This window comes from Lontra canadensis, unplaced genomic scaffold (genome assembly GCF_010015895.1).
Source record: "Lontra canadensis isolate GAN:19392208 unplaced genomic scaffold, GSC_riverotter_1.0 scaffold109, whole genome shotgun sequence".
NCBI lineage: Eukaryota > Metazoa > Chordata > Mammalia > Carnivora > Mustelidae > Lontra > Lontra canadensis.
In genome coordinates this window covers 4,760,708-4,780,168 of record NW_022631103.1, presented here as the reverse complement: position 1 = coordinate 4,780,168, position 19,461 = coordinate 4,760,708, and the positions used below count along the sequence as shown (strand labels likewise).

At 39.8% G+C, this 19,461-nt stretch overlaps 1 protein-coding gene across 1 annotated transcript in view; it reads left to right on the top strand.

The window, feature by feature from the left end:
* CUNH1orf87 (chromosome unknown C1orf87 homolog) overlaps positions 1–19,461 on the top strand; it is an 89,320-nt gene that overhangs the window by 35,474 nt on the left and 34,385 nt on the right. The window contains 4 exon segments of the mRNA XM_032839775.1: positions 4,025–4,154; positions 4,746–5,009; positions 7,149–7,260; positions 12,939–13,105. Coding sequence (XP_032695666.1) covers positions 4,025–4,154; positions 4,746–5,009; positions 7,149–7,260; positions 12,939–13,105 — 673 coding nt within the window.

The window sequence follows — 19,461 nt, the reverse complement described above, 5'->3', positions numbered from 1 at the left end:
CAGGTTAGGCAAGCCATAAATATTTCTTAAATTATATTTAATAAACTTACTTAACTTCTGAAATATAAAAGGATACTAAGACTACCTGCCTTATAGGCTTGTTGTAAAGATTTTATTTAAACAAAATATTTTATTCTTTTATCTAAGTTCTCATAGCCACTTCATAGCCCATCTTTATTTTTTTTTAATTATGTTAGTCACCATACAGTACATCATTAGTTTTTGATGTAGTGTTCCATGATTCATTGTTTGTGTATAATACCCAGTGCATCACTGGGCTAGCCCATTCCCCCACCCGCATCCCTTCTAAAACTCTGTTTCCCAGAGTCCATAGTCACTCATGGTTCATCTCCCACTCCAATTACCCCCCGCTTAGCTTTTCCCTTTCCTTCTCCTAATGTCCTCTTATGCTATTCCTTATGCTCCACAAATAAGTGAAACCATATGATAATTTACTTTCTCTGATTGACTTACTTCACTTAGCATAATTTCCTCTAATCCCATTCATGTTGATTCAAAAGTTGGGTATTCATCCTTTCTGATGGCTGAGTAATATTCCGTTGTACATATGAACCACATCTTCTTTATCCATTCATCTGTTAAGGGCATATCAGCTCTTTCCACAGTTTGGCTATTGTGGACATTGCTGATATGAACATTGGGGTGCACGTGGCCCTTCTTTTCACTATATCTGTATCTTTGGGGTAAATACTCAGTAATGCAATTGCTGGGTCATAAGGTAACTCTATTTTTAATTTTTTGAGGAACTTCCACACTGTTTTCAAAAGTAGCTGTACCAACTTGCATTCCCACCAACAGTGTAAGAGGGTTCCTCCTTCTCTACATCCTCTCCAACACTTATTGTTTCTTACCTTGTCAATCTTTGCCATTCTGACCGGTATAAGGTGGTATCTCAATATGGTTTTGATTTGAATCTCCCTGATGGTTAATGATGAGGAACATTTTTTCATGTGTCTGTTAACCACTTGTATGTCTTCTTTGGAGAAGTGTCTGTTCATGTCTTCTGCCCATTTTTTGACATGGTTATCTGTTTTGTGTGTGTTGAGTTTGATAAGTTCTTTATAGATCCTGGATATCAGCCCTTTGTCTGTAATGTCATTTGCGAATATCTTCTCCCATTCCATGGGTTGCCCCTTTGTGTTGTTGACTGTTTCCTTTGCTGTGCAGAAGCTTTTCATCTTGATGAAGTCCCAAAAGTTCATTTCACTTTTGTTTCCTTTGCCTTTGGAGACATATCTTCAAAGAAGTTGCTGTGGCCAATGTTGAAGAGTTTACTGCCTATGTTCTCCTCTAGTATTTTGATGGATTCCTGTCTCACTTCAGAGTATAAGGGATAGAGGGAACACTCAACTTCATAAAATCCATCTATGAAAAATCCACAGTGACCATCATTCTCATTTAGGGAAAAGCTGAGAACCTTTCCCTTGAGATCAGGAACATGACAGGATGCTCACTCTCTCCACTATTGTCCAACATAGTCCTAGAAGTCTTAGCAACACCAAGTAAGACAACAAAAAGAAATAAAAGGCATTTAAATTGGCAAAGAAGAATTCAAACTCTCCTTCTTCACAGAGGACATGATACTTTATGTGAAAACCCAAAAGACTCTATCCCCAAATTACTAGAACTCATACAGCAATTCAGTAATGTGGCAGGATACAAAATCAATGCACAGAAATCAGTTGCTTTCTTATACACGAACAATGTAACTATAGAAAGAGAAATTAGAGAATTGATTCCATTTATAATAGCACCAAAAACCATAAGATATCCTGGAATAAACCTAACCAAAGAGGTGAAGGATCTATATTCTAGGAACTATAAAACACTCATGAAAAAAATTTAAAAAGACATGAAAAGGTGGAAAAACATTCTATGCTCATGGATCAGAAGAATAAACATTGTTAAAATGTCTATGCTGCCCAGAGCAATTTATAATTTCAACACCATCTTGATCAAAAAAGTGCTGGAACAAACAATCCTAAAATTTGTATGGAACCAGAAAAGATCCCAAATTGCCAAGGAAAATTTGAAAAAGAAAAACAAAGTTGCGGCATCGCATTGCCTGATTTCAAGCTATATTACAATGCTATGAACACCAAGACAGCGAGGTACTGGCACAAAAACATACTCATAGGTCAATGGAACAGAATAGAGAGCCCAGATATGGACCCTCAACTCAGTGGTCAACTAATCTTCAACAAAGCAGGAAAAAATATCCGGTAGAAAAAAGACAGTCTCTTCAACAAATGGTGCTGGGGAAAATGGACAGCTATATACAGGAGAACGAAACTTGACCATTCTCTCACACCATACACAAAGGTAAACTCAAAATGGATGAGAACTTGTTGTAAAGATTAAATGGAATGACATAAACAAAGCATCCATATTGTGCCTTGTACAGATTATGTGTCCAATAAATGTCTTGTTATTTTTATGTCTATTCTAGAACTCTCCGCCACTCCTGTTCACTCCTCCCACTCTAGAGAGCCTCTTGATTTTTCTTTAAAATGCTTCATGACTATAAAGCTCCTGTAGGTTTTTATCCATACTGACAGGTTTTTTAACATGCCAATCAATGAGTACAGACATTGAGTTTCCAGTGAATCATTCTGGTAACTGTCTCCTTTCAATTGTTTGATACTAAAAATAACCATGTGTGTCAATTTGTACCCAAGATGTTTTTTTATCTGGTATGATAAGATAACAGATATAGTGACAACTGCTTTTGAAAGAATAGTTTAGTAACATTTCCCACAAAAAGGGGATATGAGACATCACAGGATCACATGGGGGAGTGCCACACTCAGTCAGGAGGCAGAAGTGAGGCAAAATCCCAGGCTATAGCCTTTACTGAGGTTTCCACAGGAAAGGCAAGGCAGGGTAGGGTAAATAGCTTAGAACTGGCTAGTCTGAATAATTCCAGCAGGCTTCAAGCCTAAGGGCTGTCCCTAGCTGTCTAGTATCTGGACTGGGTTGATTTGGGGCAGGGGAAATATTTGCTTGGAGAGAAATTAATTAACCCTGGGAAGGGCAATGTCTTCCAGCCAGCAAGGATACCCAAGATGTCAAAACATCATAAAATCTAGAAAATTTTAAAAAAACATAATTAATATACCATACTCCATTGCAAGAGGGAATGACACTTTATCCTTAACCTTTGTTCCATCATTTATTCTATTGTAACCTTTAATAACATTGCTCTTAGGATAAAACATGCTGGGCTTTTTAATCTCTTCTATTCCAATCTTGACAAAACTTATAATTGCCTTTGCTGCCCTTCCTCAATCTGCTAATTACAACAGCCTAAGGGGGTGCCTGGTGGGCTCAGTCAGGAGAATATTTGACTCTTAATCTCAGGGTTATAAGGTCAAGCACCACTTTGGGCTTGGAGCCTACTTAAAAGAAATAAATAAATAAAAATAAAACAGCCTAAGGATACCTTTATCTCTAATAAGAACTTGACTTTTGTCTATGAATACCTTATGTTAGACCTACTTTTCCTTTGTCTAACACAGACACCTTCTTTCTTGCACAAAAGAAACAGCATTGTTTTATTGTTAATATATTTGTCAGATATGTTAATTGCATAATGCTGAGATCGATGTTGAGGCAAGCTTTCTTTTGGGGGGACTGAATGATTCAATGAGTATATGGGTTGAAGTTATTTGGAACTGGGAATGTGTTTTAAAGATTTGGGGCGCCTGGGTGGCTCAGTGGGTTAAAGCCTCTGCCTTCGGCTCAGGTCATGATCCCAGGATCCTTGGATTGAGCCCTGCATCGGGCTCTCTGCTCGGCAGGGAGCCGGCTTCCTTCTCTCTCTCTGCCTGCCTCTCTGCCTACTTGTGATCTCTGTCTGTCAAATAAATAAATAAAATCTTTAAATAAATAAATAAATAAAAGATTGGTTCCTCACTCATATTCTCCCTTCTCTCCTCTTTCTCTTTTCCTCTCCCCTTCTGAACCTTACTACCATTTGTCTTTGTTTCTTTAAGATTCACAGCCAGTCAAATGCCCACTGCAGCTCTGTACCTACTGGAGACCAGTCCCTATCCTATATCCATGGCTTCCCCAGAAGAAATATGAGAGACTGGCCCCTGGAACAAATGGCAAGGGACATTTCTGCCCAGCCTGTCATACCTATACTAAGACGGGACTTGTTTTCTATTGTGAATGAAGGGTATTATTTGATGCCTGTAGATTCTAACGTGGAGCAGATGAGAACTTCTGAGAGGATGGACTGGGGGACATTAGAGGCCCTATGTCCAATCAGCTGCAAGAAGCTAAGTTCTCTGGTGAGCTCAAAGACAAAGCTCTGATTTCTCAACTGAACTTCTCATCTTTCTCCATCTTTCTCCTACCTTCTTCCTCCCAGATCCAAAGGGTCTCTAAGACGTGGCATTCTAAATTCCCTTTTAATTAAAAAAATAATTTACAGAAGACCTGTGCTATAACTTAAGGAGCCTTCCAACAAGAGTATGCACTCTAAAATGATTTGCTTCTTTCCTTCTCCTGCAGGCAAAGGTCCTGAGGCATTGCAAACTGAAGAATACACCCAGACTGAACATCTGCCTCCAGTGTTACCAATTTGCCCTGTTCTAGGCCAGGCCTGCAAGTGGGTGCTCTGCTACCAGCCCCACTAGGCTTCTGCTTCCTTGCATTGGCCTTCAGGCTTTTTCTTTTAGACCCCTGTTAATTTACTATTGCTATTGCTCTTAGGTCAGGATTTTGACCAGAAGCCAAGTGGAACAACAAGAGAAGATGCTTTCCTTCTTGCCCTGGTCAGAAAAGAGCTCAGATGACACCCTTTGAGCTCTGGCTTACTACAAAAGCTCCAGAAAGAGCTGAAGACCCTGGATCCTATCGCTTCAGGATTTCTTCTCCAATCTCAACTGAGCTGCATTTTCTTGAGGCATGAAGTTCCTCTACAGTTAATAACAGTCAAGATCATTTGCCAGAAATTTTCTAGGAGGGACTCTCCAGAAATGGTACAACCATGTTGCTATTTTAAGTGCAGTTTCCTGGGGCACCTGGGTGGCTCAGTGGGTTAAGTCTCTGCCTCCAACTCAGGTCATGATCTCAGGGTCCTAGGATTGAGCCCTGCACTGGGCTCTCTGCTCAGCAGGGAGCCTGCTTCCTCCTCTCCCTCTGCCTGCCTCTCTGCCTATTTGTGATCTCTTTCTGTCAAAAAAAAAAAAAAAAAGTGTGGTTTCCTTTGTTTATTTTACTTGTATCCACTAGAGTAATAGAATTAAAAGTTTGGTTTCTTTTTAAAAAATAACCTTTACTATTAAGCCCTAAGATACAAAGCTTATTTTTATTCATATGTGGAATTCTCTAGTCAGAATAGACAAGAAGAGAAAATGGATTGTCTCAGCCCTATTTGATTTCTTTTTCAAAGACTTCTCTGTCCTGACTTTCATTGTCTGCTCTTAGCAATATTGAGATGGTTACAGATTTAGGATAATGGGCTCACTTGAGTCTCATTGACGAGTTGGTTAGTCTGTAAGTTGTGAGATAAGAATGGTAAATTTGACTAGGATGTATCAGGACAGTTCCTAGAGAGTTACAGGTGGGAGGTATCTTTGAAATATAATATAACCACCATTTTTCTAATTAGGAAATCAAGACCCATAGTTGGGAAGGAAATAGTGCAGCACACCCAGAGAATTAATAGCAGACCCAGGGCAGAGATAAAGGCTACCCAGTGACAAGTCCAGGGCTCTTGCTCTGAGCACTGCACTTTCCAAGCTTACATTTGTGGGTGGATACAAAGCACAGTCCAAGAGCAACCAAATTTTAGAGGAATATTTTCTACAATAGGAAAAAGTAAGAGCAGTGGGTAAATCATGAGTGAGCATGTGCTGATAGAAAACCAGGCCAAAACCAACCTCATAGGGGTACTATGAGAATTTAGTAATATAATAAATATAAATTACCTGGTCATGTGCTTAGCATTCAGTAGGCACTCAAATAAATGTTGGTTGTCCCTCATGCCCATCTCTAACCAACTATAATTTGTTGTATACTGATGATAAGTATTTAGTGATACAATGTCACTTAGTACAACCACTATGAATCTTCAGCTTCATCAGATTCTCTGGTGTGAGACCAAGTTTATATCAGAAACTTATATAGCTTCTCTCCCCAACTGTTACCTCCTCCAGCACCGTGGAGTCGTCTGCCCACCAGAGGTCCCTAGGATGTCATCTAGACCAGAAATGGAAATAGACAACATCCCTTCAGTCCTTTCCTGGGGGGAAAGAGTCGGGGAGGGGGAGATTCTTAAGATTTTTCGTTTAGCTTAATAAGGCCTTTTTCTCAAATAATTTGAATATATCTGTTGGATATATCTAAATATAAGCCTATGCTATACATAATAAATTTATAAGAGATGTGAGAGAGACAGAAGCTAAAGGCTAGGTTAGGCTATAGTAACAAATAGTGTCAGTGGCCCCAAACAACAAAAGTTTATTTCTCACTTACATTTCTATAATAAGTCAGCAACCATATTGTCATCTTAGCTCCAAAACCCAGGCTGATGAAGCAGTGACTTTGGTATATTTTGGGATGGGCTGGCAGAGGGGAAAAAAGAAGGCTCTAGAGCATCTCGTGTGAGCAGTTTAACCCTCAGCCAGAAGGAGCACACGTCACTTCTGCTCATGACTCATTGGCTACAAATGTTCCCATGGCCCTTACCAATCACAAGGCAATCAGGAAGGGAGAATAATAGGAATAGTTGGTAAAAAGCACTAATAATTATTATACTCTATTTTTAAAGCCAGTTTAAAAACTTTTACTGAAAGGGGTTTTTTGAAGATTTTATTTATTTATTTATTTGAGAGAGAGAACTCAGGTAAGAGGGGGCAGAAGGAGAAAGAATCTGAAGGAGACTCTGTGCTGAGCTTGGAGCCCAATGCAGGCCTCGATCTCACGACCCCGAGATGACCTGAGCTGAAACCAAAAGTTGGACACTTAACTGACTGAGCCACCCAGCTGCCCCTTCATAAATTCTTTTATTAAAACATTCCCAAATGCTCTATCTCAACTGGCATTTCCCTTATGGGCGTTTCTTCCTCTTACATATGCACTAAATGAGGATGTTCTGTTTCCTATTGGATTTTCAGGTGAATTATGGAAAGCTCCTCTGGTTTTTAAAAGCTGCAGCTTCCAATGATCCACCGCAAAGCAAAGAAGTTGCAGGCAGCAAACCGAGGAAATCTCAGGGTTGTCATCATCATGGCCAAAGGTTCTTTCCTTGGGCATAGTGTTCCTAGGCTTCTAGAATAGGTAGTAATTTTTCAGGTCATTTACCCGAAAAGTTCACCCAATGTAGAATCACTGTGCCCTTCACCAACAGCCATCTTATGCTTGTCATTTCCCCTCTCTCTTGTACACAGGCCAGCACAGAAATTTGTTTGCAACAATTGCACAGGTTTCTTGAGATCAAGCATGTGTCTTATTTTAATGAGGTTGCCATGTGACAATGAAAACCCTCATGGAATAAGAAATGATCATACACTGGTGCAGAATTCCAGTCTATAAAATGTGACTCCAAAACTATGTTCGGTCAATGAACTCCTGGTTTACAGGCACTAGCAAAGAAGGGTTTCAGGTACCAGAATCAATAATGTAATCTAAAGGATAAGAAATGACATAAAGTAAAAATAGGATGTGAGGAGTATCTTCAGAGAGGGGGCACAATAGAGTGTGCTAGTCTCTGTGTTCTCCAAGGAAGTTGATAAACTACAGAGGTTGGGAGCATAGCCACCATTACCAGACACCCAAGCTCAACCCCTGTTTCTGCCAATTAATGGCAATGTAACCTTGGGCTAGTCACTTACCCTCTCTGTGCATCTGTTGTGAAATGAGAGTCATAAGAGATATCCCTTCACTTCATAGATCTTGAGAGTAACTTAACCGATGCAAAGTTCTTAAAAATAGTATCTGATATATAAGGAATGCTATATAGGAATTTTTAAAATTATTTTTAAACTATCCTACCAGAAGACACTCTTTTCGGTTACAAATAATGGGACATTGAAGTTAAGAGTCACCTTATTGGAATTGATCCCTTCACACTAGGATAGTAGTTTCCTGTAAAAATGGCCCCGGGTCAAGTGTCAGACTTGCTTCCTTTCTACAGTGTGCCCTTTTCATGCCTTTTTATATTCATTGAATACCAGCTGCTGGCCAGGTGAACCTTGCCTAGCACAGTGAATGCAGAGGTTGGCAAGTTCCAATCTTTCCCTCAAGGCTCAAAGTGCAAAGAAAGACACTGCCAGGTAGGTATACCAGTCAAATATCTGGGGGCAGCTGTCCTATGAGGGCCATGAAGTCCCAGAAATATTTAATAGTCAGCAACCACACTTCATAAAGCACAAACCATGAGATCTGGGCCCTGCGAGGTGGCAGACTATGCATTAAAGACATGGCTACCCACTGGCAGATATGGGTCTTAGGAGTGCAGGACAGGATGGCACTCCTGAGCCCTAGACTAGGTTAGATCTGTCTGTCACTCTGTGGTATGGTCCCACCATCCTTTCTCTTTCTGACAGCCATTGTACCTGTAACTACTCCCTTGACATTTGAGGTTAGTAATAGAGTCTACCCTGGCCAACTCAGTATTTAGCATTGTTCCCAGCACAAGGTAGATGCTCACTGAATATTGTTTAATGTAATTGGCACCTCCAATGATCCACTTGCAGAGACATCTGGATACCTACTCTATAAAAATGGTGTGCACAGATGGATCACTTTGAACTCATGGGATAAGGTGCTGCTTGATACAAACCAGACAGTGTATCTGTGGAAGTGCAGAACTGATGGCCTATCATGAACCCAGGTTCTTTGTTAATTACTGTACTGCCGAAAAAGCCCCCCCTCCATGTTCTGTCAGGAAGAGCCTTTAGGGGGGCAGCTCTGTGATGTTTAAAAAGCCTCCATCATCAGCTGTGGCAACAAGAATGGCAACAGCTCTCCTTATCTAAGTTGGACCAGATGAAACAATGTCCCACAACCCGTTTCCTAAGAAACCCCACCAGCTGAAGCAAATGGGTTCCATACAACTCCTGCCCATTTTGTAGTTGCTGTTCAGAGACAGCGACCAAAGGTTCATGAATTACTACCCCCAGGAACTGACATTGCAAGAAAAGGAAAGAGGAAGGAAAACTGGCGATTCAGATCTGGGACAGATACATCTTATGGCCAAGGTCTTGGTCATGTGCTCTCTCAGCAAAGAGAGCCTTATAAAGCACAAAGCTGGCATTTTCCTCCACTAAACAGAGAGATTCCTGAGGTGGAGAACATTCTGAATGGGGAAGGAGGGTGTAGAAACTATATGACCTAAACAAAGTTAAACAGCCACTCCTTCTTTCCTGTACTAAGCTTTCAGAAAATATGAGCTATTAGGCCAAAACTCAAGTAAAAGTCACAGAGCAAAAAGAGGATAGAGGGGCACCTGGGTGACTCAGTTGGTTAAGCAACTACATCTTGATTTCAGCTCAGGTCATGATCTCAGGGTCGTGAAATTGAGCCCCACATCAGGTATTGCACTCAGCAGGGAGTCTGCTTGAGATTCTCTTCCCCTCCCTCCGTCTCTCCCTCTGCCCCTCATCCCACTCACATGTACTCCCTCCCTCCCTCTCTCTCTCTCTCAAACAAAATCCTTTAAGAAAAAAAGAAAATACAATATGACCTCTAGTAAAGGTTAAATACATATAAAAATAATCAATTCCATGTACTGTACAAGATCCTCAGGAAATAGTAAGAAACAAAACAGACTTGAACCACATCTGATGGAACAGTCTAGTAGGGAAGTCAGACATGAAACAATAGCTAAAGAAATAAAAATGTGATTGCAACCTGAGGAAGACTTATTAAGGAAAAGAAGAAGGAATTATGAAAGAGCTGATCAAGCACGAGGTGCTAGAGCACCACTGAGGGCCAATTAGGAGCACCCCTTCCCAGATCCTTATTCAGTGACATCCTCTTCTTTTTTTAATTGTGTTATGTTAGTCACCAAAAAACACATCATTAGTTTTTGGTGCAGTGTTCCAAGATTCATTGTTTATGTACAACACCCAGTGCTCCATGCAATACATGCCCTCCTTAATATCCACCACCAGGTTCACCCATTCCTCCACGCTCCTCCTCTCTAAAATCCTCAGTTTGTTTCTCAGAGTCCACAGTCTCTCATGGTTCATCTCCCCCTCCGATTTCCCCCAATTCACTTCTCCTTTCCTTTTTCTAATGTCCTACATGTTATTCCTTATGTTCCTCAAGTAAGTGAAACCATATGATAATTGTCTTTCTCTGTTTGACTTATTTCACTGAGCATAATCTCCTCCAGTCCCACCCATGTTGATGCGAAAGTTGGGTGTTCATTCTTTCTGATGGCTGAGTAATATTCCATTGTATATATGGACCACATCTTCTTTATCCATTCTTCTGTTGAAGGGCATCTCAGCTCTTTCCACAGTTTAGCTATTGTGGCCATTGCTGCTATGAACATTGGAGTACATATGGCCCTCCTTTTCACTACATCTATATCGTTGGGGCAAATACCCAGTAGTGCAACTGCTGGGTCATAGGATAACTCTATTTTTAATTTTTTGAGGAATCTCCACACTGTTTTCAAAAGTGGCTTCACCAACTTGCGTTCCCACCAACAGTGTAAGAGGGTTCCTCCTTCTCCACCACTTCACCAACACTTTTTGTTTTTTACCGTGTCCATCTTTGCCATTCTAACTAGTATAAGGTGGTATCTCAACGTGGTTTTATTTGAATTTCCCTGATGGCTAAGGCTTCACCCCCAAATTACTAGAACTCATACAGCAATTCAGTAATGTGGCAGGATACAAAATCGATGCACAGAAATCAGTTGCTTTCTTACACACTAACAATGTAACTGTAAAGAGAAATTGGAGAATCAATTCGATTTACAATAACACCAAAAACCATAAGATATCTTGGAATAAACCTAAGCAAAGAAGTGAAGGATCTATATTCTAGGAACTACAAAACACTCATGAAAGAAATTGAAGAATACATAAAAAGATGGAAAAACATTCCATGCTCATGGATCAGAAGAATAAACATTGTTAAAATGTCTATGCTGCCCAGAGCAATCTATAATTTCAACGCCATCTCGATCAAAATACATTTTTCAAAGTGCTGGAACAAACAATCCTAAAATTTGTATGGAACAAGAAAAGACCCCAAATCACCAAGGAAATGTTGAAAAAGAAAAATAAAGCTAGGGGCATCACGCTTGATTTCAAGCTATATTATAAAGCTGTGATCTCCAAGATAGCATGCTACAGGCACAAAAACAGACACATAAATCCATGGAACAGAATAGAGAGCCCAGATATGGACTCTCAACTCAGTGGTCAACTAATCTTCAACAAAGCAGGAAAAAAATATCCAATGGAAAAAAGACAGTCTCTTCAATAAATGGTGCTGGGAAAAGTGGACAGTTATATACAAAGAATGAAACTTGAAAATTATTTCACACCATACACAAAGATAAACTCAAAATGGATGAAGAACCTAAATGTGAGACAGGATCCATCAAAATCCTAGGGGAGAACATAGGCAGTAACCTCTTTGACATCAGCCACAGCAACTTCTTTCAAGACATATCTCCAAAGGCAAAGGAAACAAAAGTGAAAATGAACTTTTGGGACTTCATCAAGATCAAAAACTTCTTCACAGCAAAGAAAACAGTCAACAAAACAAGAGGCAATCCACATAATGGGAGAAGATATTTGCAAATGACATTAGAGACAAAAGGCTGATATCCAAGATCTATAAAGAACTTCACAAATTCAACACCCAAAAAACAGATAAACAGTCAAAAAATGGGCAGAAGACATGAATAGACACTTCTTCAATGAAGACATAAAAATAGCTAGCAGACACATGAAAAAATATTCATCATCATTCAGTGACATCCTATTGGCAGCTTGAAGTCATCCATGGTGGGAGTACTTACACCATGAAAATCAGTAATCCAATAAATTAGGGCATTATATTCAAGAGCAGGTTATTAAGGTTTATTGACACATCACTGATAAGAAGATGATTTACAGGAGTAGAGGCTTGGAGATGTCACAGACTGTCCTTGTAGGGAAGTGGCACGTTATGTTGAGACAGTGGAAATTAGGAAAAGCTTCACTGCCAAGAAGATAGCTGGATCCAGAAGGAGACATCACTTGAATGCTAAATGAGTAAACATCTCAAACTAGTTTCATAAAATAAATGATTATAATGCTTTATCACCTATCATGGGTTTTCACCTATCATTTAAAGTTACAATAGTCAATGAGATAAACAATCATAATAATTAGAAACATTTGCAAAATCATTACTCCCAAAACTTTTCTGAGTTTTCCAGATACTAATTGCAGAGTCAAGGATAACATGGGAAGTTCACTTGATTCGAAATTTCCTTCTATAGAAGGAAATCCCTGGTTATAGGGATCTGGCCGGATCCACTTTGCTTTGCCTGTGGCAAGGGACAGTTTGGAAATTTGAATTGCCATCAATAATTATATGGGCTTAAGAGAAGTAAGCTCAAGCAGCTAAAGTAAACTACTGTGGTCACTTGTAATTTTTCTTCTCAACTTGGAAAAAAGAGTGAGAGAGTGGATTACAAGTTTTGGTTTATGTTCTAGCCGAATTCATTGGTGCCTCCTGGAGAAGAGGCTCTAGTGGTCAGTAGAATAGAACAGATTGGAGATAATCTATGAAATCTCCATGCAAAGACCCCATGATCAGGTTCTTGAGATCTAGAAGCCCTTACTGGGTGGGTTCTCTGGGTTCATGGTGTATGTCAGGACTGAGAAATGTGGTATGAAAACACAGAAGCTTTGGGAGGTTCATGTGTCACAGATTTTCCCCTGCCACTCCACAGAGTACTCCTCCTCCAGAGGCCAGCCCACAGTCATAAGTGGGCGAGAACCTACTGGAGATCCTGATGGCACTAAGGACAATCCAAGGCAAACTCGACATAGAGGGCCTCAGTCTGAATTTCCAGAAGGAAGACCACTCTTTCTCTGGCTCCCTGCCCCCACCCAAGGTAACCAAAATTAGAGTTCCAGTGTGTTCGTCTCCACAGTCCACCTCAGGATCTAGCAGAAAGTGCAGCTGTAATCTGTGTTCTGCCCGTGGATCACATTATACAATTGTTTGTTTTCTGTGCCTGAAAGGAGAAAAACAAAAGGAGAAAGGAATTGTAGAATGGGCAGAATTGGTCCAGGAATTACTTGGGCTGGGATATGTTCTATGTTAATAATAGAGAATATGACAACACTCAAATACTATTTCACAATGGAAAACAAACAATTTTTCCAAGGCCAAATGTTCATTTCTCACACGCTCTACCAGCTTCCAGTGACATCAGCATGTGGTATCCCATTCCTTAGGAACACTGAGTTTTTAGGAACTAATGTGATTTATTGCTGATAGAGATTAATGTGCTGTTTTGGAGAATTAACAGTGCAGATGTGTTTTATGGAAGAGGATACAGAACCACATAAACTCAAGTGTTGTCTTTAGCCAAAGAAACCCTAGTCATAAGGCTACCTTGAATACAGGCGAAATAATAATTACAATTATTACTACAATTCCATCAATAACAACTTATCACCACCACTTTATTGAATTCTTACTAAGCAAGTGCCAAACCCTGCACTAAATGCTTTATTTACTTTCTCTCATTTAACATTTACAGATAACTATAAAATCCAGATGGATGTTATAATACCAATTTAATGAAAAATACTGAGTCTCAGGGCAGCCAATGGAATCATCCAAGGGCCACAGCTAGCAAGTAGCAGAGCCAGGGTTCAAAGTACAGAAGAGTACTGGATATTGAAAGTCAGAATTGGAACTCTATTCACCAAAAGATATCTGGAATTATCCATTGAGTCAAGGATGTAAGACTTAGAATTCCAGAGGAGTAGAAGGGATTTACAATGGGGGGGGGGGCGGGGTAACAAAGAATGTGCTAGAGAAAAGATTGGAAAATACCTTTCATCTAGGTAAACAGGAGTTAGAATGGAGAGAATTAAGAGGAATACATGACATTTATTAAGGAAGCAAGGACACAGGATGCTGGAAGTAGATTCATATTCCAGGCCAGAAGCAGCTTTTTTTATGCTTTCATACAAAAGCAAAGGTCATGATCATGTGTACATGTGTCTGTTATGTATGTGAATATTACACATGCAAGCATGTTTCACTGGAAAGCACACTGCAGAAGTTTCCACACAACATAAATGGCTTTTATTATGTTCATAAGATCAGTGGAAATAGAATAAGAAGCAGCAATTGTTTGTTAGATTGGAAATTACATGACACCATCAATGAAGCCTGTATGTTCTTAGGTGATATTAGTAGAATAACACATAAATAACTTGTGAATCAAAATAATTTTGCTTAGGGGCACCTGGGTGGCTCAGTGGGTTAAAGCCTCTGCCTTCAGCTCAGGTCATGATCCCAGGGTCCTGGGATCGAGCCCCACATCAGGATCTCTGCTCAGCAGGGAGCCTGCTTCCTCCTCTCTCTCTGCCTGCCTCTCTGCCTACTTGTGATCTCTGTCAAATAAATAAATAAAATCTTTAAAAAAAAAAAAAAAAAAAAAAAAATAATTTTGCTTAAACTCTTTTGAGTCTTCAGATTTTTCAGCTGGAAAAAAAACTGGGTTTCAAATATCTATTTCCTGTATCTATTGTGAGGATTAAACAAGATAAGTGTGTGAAGGCACTTCCCACACTAATATAGGAGGCACTCAGTAAACACTAGTTTCTTTCTCTTCTAATAAAAAAAAAATTAGTATTTGGTTAAATTATTACTCAAAATAGCCCGAGGAAGAAGGATATTTCCAGGGTCAAGTGATGGCCACATTGAGCACTGGCTATGAGAGCTGGCCCTGAAAGCTTAAATTTGTGGTTCATGTCCAAAGAAATGGGGCACATTTTCCTTGAAGCTGGTCTGTCTCTTTTGAGCCATCTGGCATCTCTTAAGACATCTGGAACTCACTCAGAGTATACTGCAGTCTGGGAGGCATGTAAAATAGAATTCTGTTTCCCCAGAACATGAGACAAATTGAGGCCCAAGGGACATTGGATACAAAAAGCAGCAGCAGCTGTACCCTCGCATTCATGTTCCTGGACATAGGACTTCAGGGTAGATTGGGAAAGGCTACGAGTTGGAAGGGCTTCTCTTTTTGAACAGCAATTTTTAATCTCCTTGGAGTGTAGGGGAAAGAATCACAGGCTTCTTAAGTTTCTCATGAAATCTACATTCCCTGTGCCCTTTCAGTGTGTGTGTGGCAGGGGGTGCCACACTTGCAGCCATTTCAGAGGACTCACAGATCATTTGTAGCTTCTCAGATAAATAAATGTAGTCTTGAAGGATAGATAATCTTGCATCTTGCCACTCAAATGAATGAAATTTTGCCATTCTCAAAGAATAGTCTAAAAACATGTCAAATATCTACCATCCCCATTCCGTGGACTCACACCTCCTGTCCTCTAGTTCAACTTTGATGCAATGATGGCTTCTGGCAGGACTGTTGAGGCAACATAGATCCTCATCCAGTGTTCTGAGCACTATGATAAGCCACCAAGGACAAGAGACTATTATGAACTCAGTTCCTGAGTTCTCCAGGAGCTCAGGGGAAAGAGGCCATTTTAAACATGACATAGTTCTGTATGACAAATGCAGTGACGGCAGTAACTTGGAACACAGCAAAGAACAACATAGCCCGGCTCAAAACCCATACAGAGGAGATGATGCAAATACTAAATCTTACAGGACAAGTGAATTTGGCAAAGAATTAGGAGGAAGGGCAGAGGAAATGATGGGAAAAGTATTCTAGGTAAAAAGAACAGTGTGGAATGGGACTGAAATAAGAGAGAGCACAACTAATTCAGGAAACTGGAAGTCATTCATACAGACAGAATATAGTGGGTGTGTGGTGGCTGGGGATGGTGGGAGATGTTGCCCAAGTTGACATTAGAAAGGAAAGTTGGGGCCAATTTATGACAGGTCTTTCTAAGGAGCTGAACTTTGTCCTGAAGACCCAAAAGGATCATCACAGTATATTAAGCAGTGAATGATATGTTCAAATTTGAAATTTGGAAAAAGCACTCTAATGGAATGTGAAGAATCAGAGGCAAAGAGACCCTTTAGAAGGTTATTCCAATAATTCAAGCAAGAAATTAGGATGTTTTAAACCAGGATGTTAATAGGACAAATAGAGATATTAAGAAGGTAGGAAAGTATATCTTGGTGACTAACTAGATATGGGCCCTGAATTAGGAAGATCAAAAGGACTCCCAGGGTTCTGGCCTTGGCAACTTGGTGAGTGGTGGTACCATTCTCTGTGATAGAAAACCAACAAGGAGTAGCTTTGGAGGGATGGGGGATAGGATGAGGGGCTCAGTTTTAAACACTTTGTTCTGGGTTGAGACATTAAAGCTAAATAATGATTTAAAGGTCTTTAATATACAGTTGAAGCCATGGGAGTAGTCAGGGTTACCCAAGGATGTAATGGAAAGTGAGAAGGGAAAGTAGAGGACACTTATTGTTAAGGAGTAGGTAGAAGAGAAGCCAACAAAGGAGACTAAAAATAATCACAAGAGGCATGGGAGTGGTCAAGAAAGCCAAAAAAGAGATTTAAAGAAGGATGGCATGATCGGTCATGTTATATGATGTGAAGAGACAATCTATAATTAGGACTGAAGGGTACTCATGCAAATTCAAACCATGGAAGTTACCAGTGACTTGGCAAATACAGTTAAAGTACAGTGATGGGGTAAAATGCAAATGGAGCTTTAAGTGGGAAGAGAGGAAGTTGAGAGAGCATCTGTGCACCACTCTTTCAAGGAGCATTTTGGGGAAATGAATATTTATTTTACATGTCATTTTCTAAATAACATAGACATTTTATTTACATTTGATTAAAAACATTTCCTTACTAAACAGAAGAAACTACACATAATGAAATGTTTTCTTTTTGAACAAGGGTCATCATTATGAATATTCAAGCTTTAAGCAATTTTAGTAATAATCCTGAATAACACTAAGTTGCCAGGATTCTGGTAGATGTTTTTTTGCTCCTTTATAACTGTCAGCTCTTAGCAGCCATCAATCAATCTGCTTCTAGGAACCCTGATGTACTATTTCTAATCTGCTGTTCATTTTAGCCTAGAGCAAAACTCAGTGTTGCCAGAAGTAAATGAACTGTTTTTAGAATAACCTCTTACACTGATGTTTAAAAATACATTAATATGCTATAACCATGAGGATAATTCAATTTTTATTTAAGGAGTAAAATGGCATAATGTGACTAATTTCTACCTCTCTAAATTTATTTTTGCCACTCTCTGCCCATACACACTCTACTCTTTACTGTCTTCAACTCATTCATTCACTTCCTTGTTCATCTATGTATTTGTTTGTTCAATAATTATTGATATTTTATTTTTCAACGTGGTGCTAAACAAGTGGCCATTGAAAAATGAATGAAACACAACTGCAGGCCTCACTAAGCCAGTGTCTTTTAAAGAAACTCTAGTGACCACATCATTACTGCCCAGCCTGGAAAAGGGTATAAAACTATAGTAGAATGGATAATGTCAAAATATATGCAGTTTCTAAAAAGTACCATACTCTATCTCATCCATTAATCACACATGATTTTCTTCTGCCTGGAATTTTCCCTGACCCCTTACTCTTCTGTAAACTCTTACTCGCTTTTTTTTTTTGTTTTTTTGTTTTTTGTGTTCCAAACTGATCTTCTTTCCTCGTTAAGCATCCCTGACAGGACTCCTCTATACCTAGGAAGTAACAAGTACAAGTGTTGAACCTAGATGTATTGTTTGTTTCCTTCCATAAAGATAAACAAAGATTAGTTTTTATGTCACTGTTTTACAGTTGAGGTTTTATTATTATTCTGCTATGTTCCAACCAACAGATCAGGAGATGAGTGCCACTGAAGAGACAGTTTGTTATACACAGCTTCCAAGGCAAGAGAGCATGGCACACCCACACAGCCTCCACCAGAAGCAGCAGGGTTGGTCAGACGGCAGAGGGGATGAAGGGAAAATGTGGACAGGAGCCCTTATTGTGGAATAGGAGAGGCAGGGTAAGCCAGTTTAGGATTGGCTAGTTTGAATAATTTCAGTGATCTCTGGGGTATAGGGGCTGTCCCTAGTTGCCTAGTACTTGACCCTGGGATGATAAGGGTAGGGAAATAGTGGCCCCAGTGCAAGAGCCCCCCTCCCCCCATAAAAGAGGAGGTTGCTTTGCATATAAAAGAAAAACACACTTTCAAGCCTGTCCTTTACCCTTGCTAGGAACTGGTTAGCCTTGAGAGGGGCAATCACTCCAGGGTCAGCACAGCCCATAATCAAATCATCAGTAAAAAAACATGCATAATACAGTCACTGTACTGAACTTCGTCTCAAAGTAATAATAGTAGCTACTGTTGAGATCAAGCACAAATTAGACATCTCTTTCTTTGCCCTTTCCTTCCTTCCTCCCTACCTTTCCTTCCTTCCTCCTTCCCTTTCTTTCTTCTTTCCTTCTTTCTATCCCTTCTTCCCTTCTTTCTCCTTTTCTTGTTTTCTCTTTCTCCCTTCTCTCCTCTCCTCTCCTCTCCTCTCATCCCTCTTTCCTCTCTTGCCTTTCTTCATCTCTTAATTTCAACAAATATTAATCAAACACATACTAAAAGCGAGGCATTATTCTAACTGTTTATTTTCTCATGTAACCCTCACAGAAACTTAGGAATAATTAGAAAATACTAGTCTTGTTTAATAGATGAAACACTGGGCACAGAAAGGTCACACAGATCACAAGCAGCAGATCTTATGTCCAAAATAACTCCTGTTTCATTCCAAAGTCTATGTTTAAACATTATGCTAGGGGTGCCTAGGTGGCTCAGTCAGTTAAGTGTCCACCTCTTGATTTTGGCTCAGGTCATGATCTCAGAGTTATGAGATCAAGCCCCACATGGGGCACCACACTGAATGTGGAGCCTGCTTAAGATTCCCTCTCTCCCTTTCCCTCCCCACTCCCCTACTTCCTCTGCCTCTCCAACCCCCACATGCCCATGCACTCTTTCTCTTTGTCTCTCTCTCTCTCTCTCTCTCTCTCTCTCTATATATATATATATATATACATACACACATACATACATACCTACATATACATATATATGCTAAGCACACAATATATGCTATCATACTCCTAAAGTCTGACATGTTTGAATCTAAGAGTCACCCATCCACCAAACTGAGAACTGATTTGTCAGCTAGACTCAGAAAATATTAAGTACCTGGGAAACTACAGTGACATTTTATTCACTTATCCAACAAAAATTTACTGGGCATCTGGTTTCTAGACTAAGTTCCATCATTTATT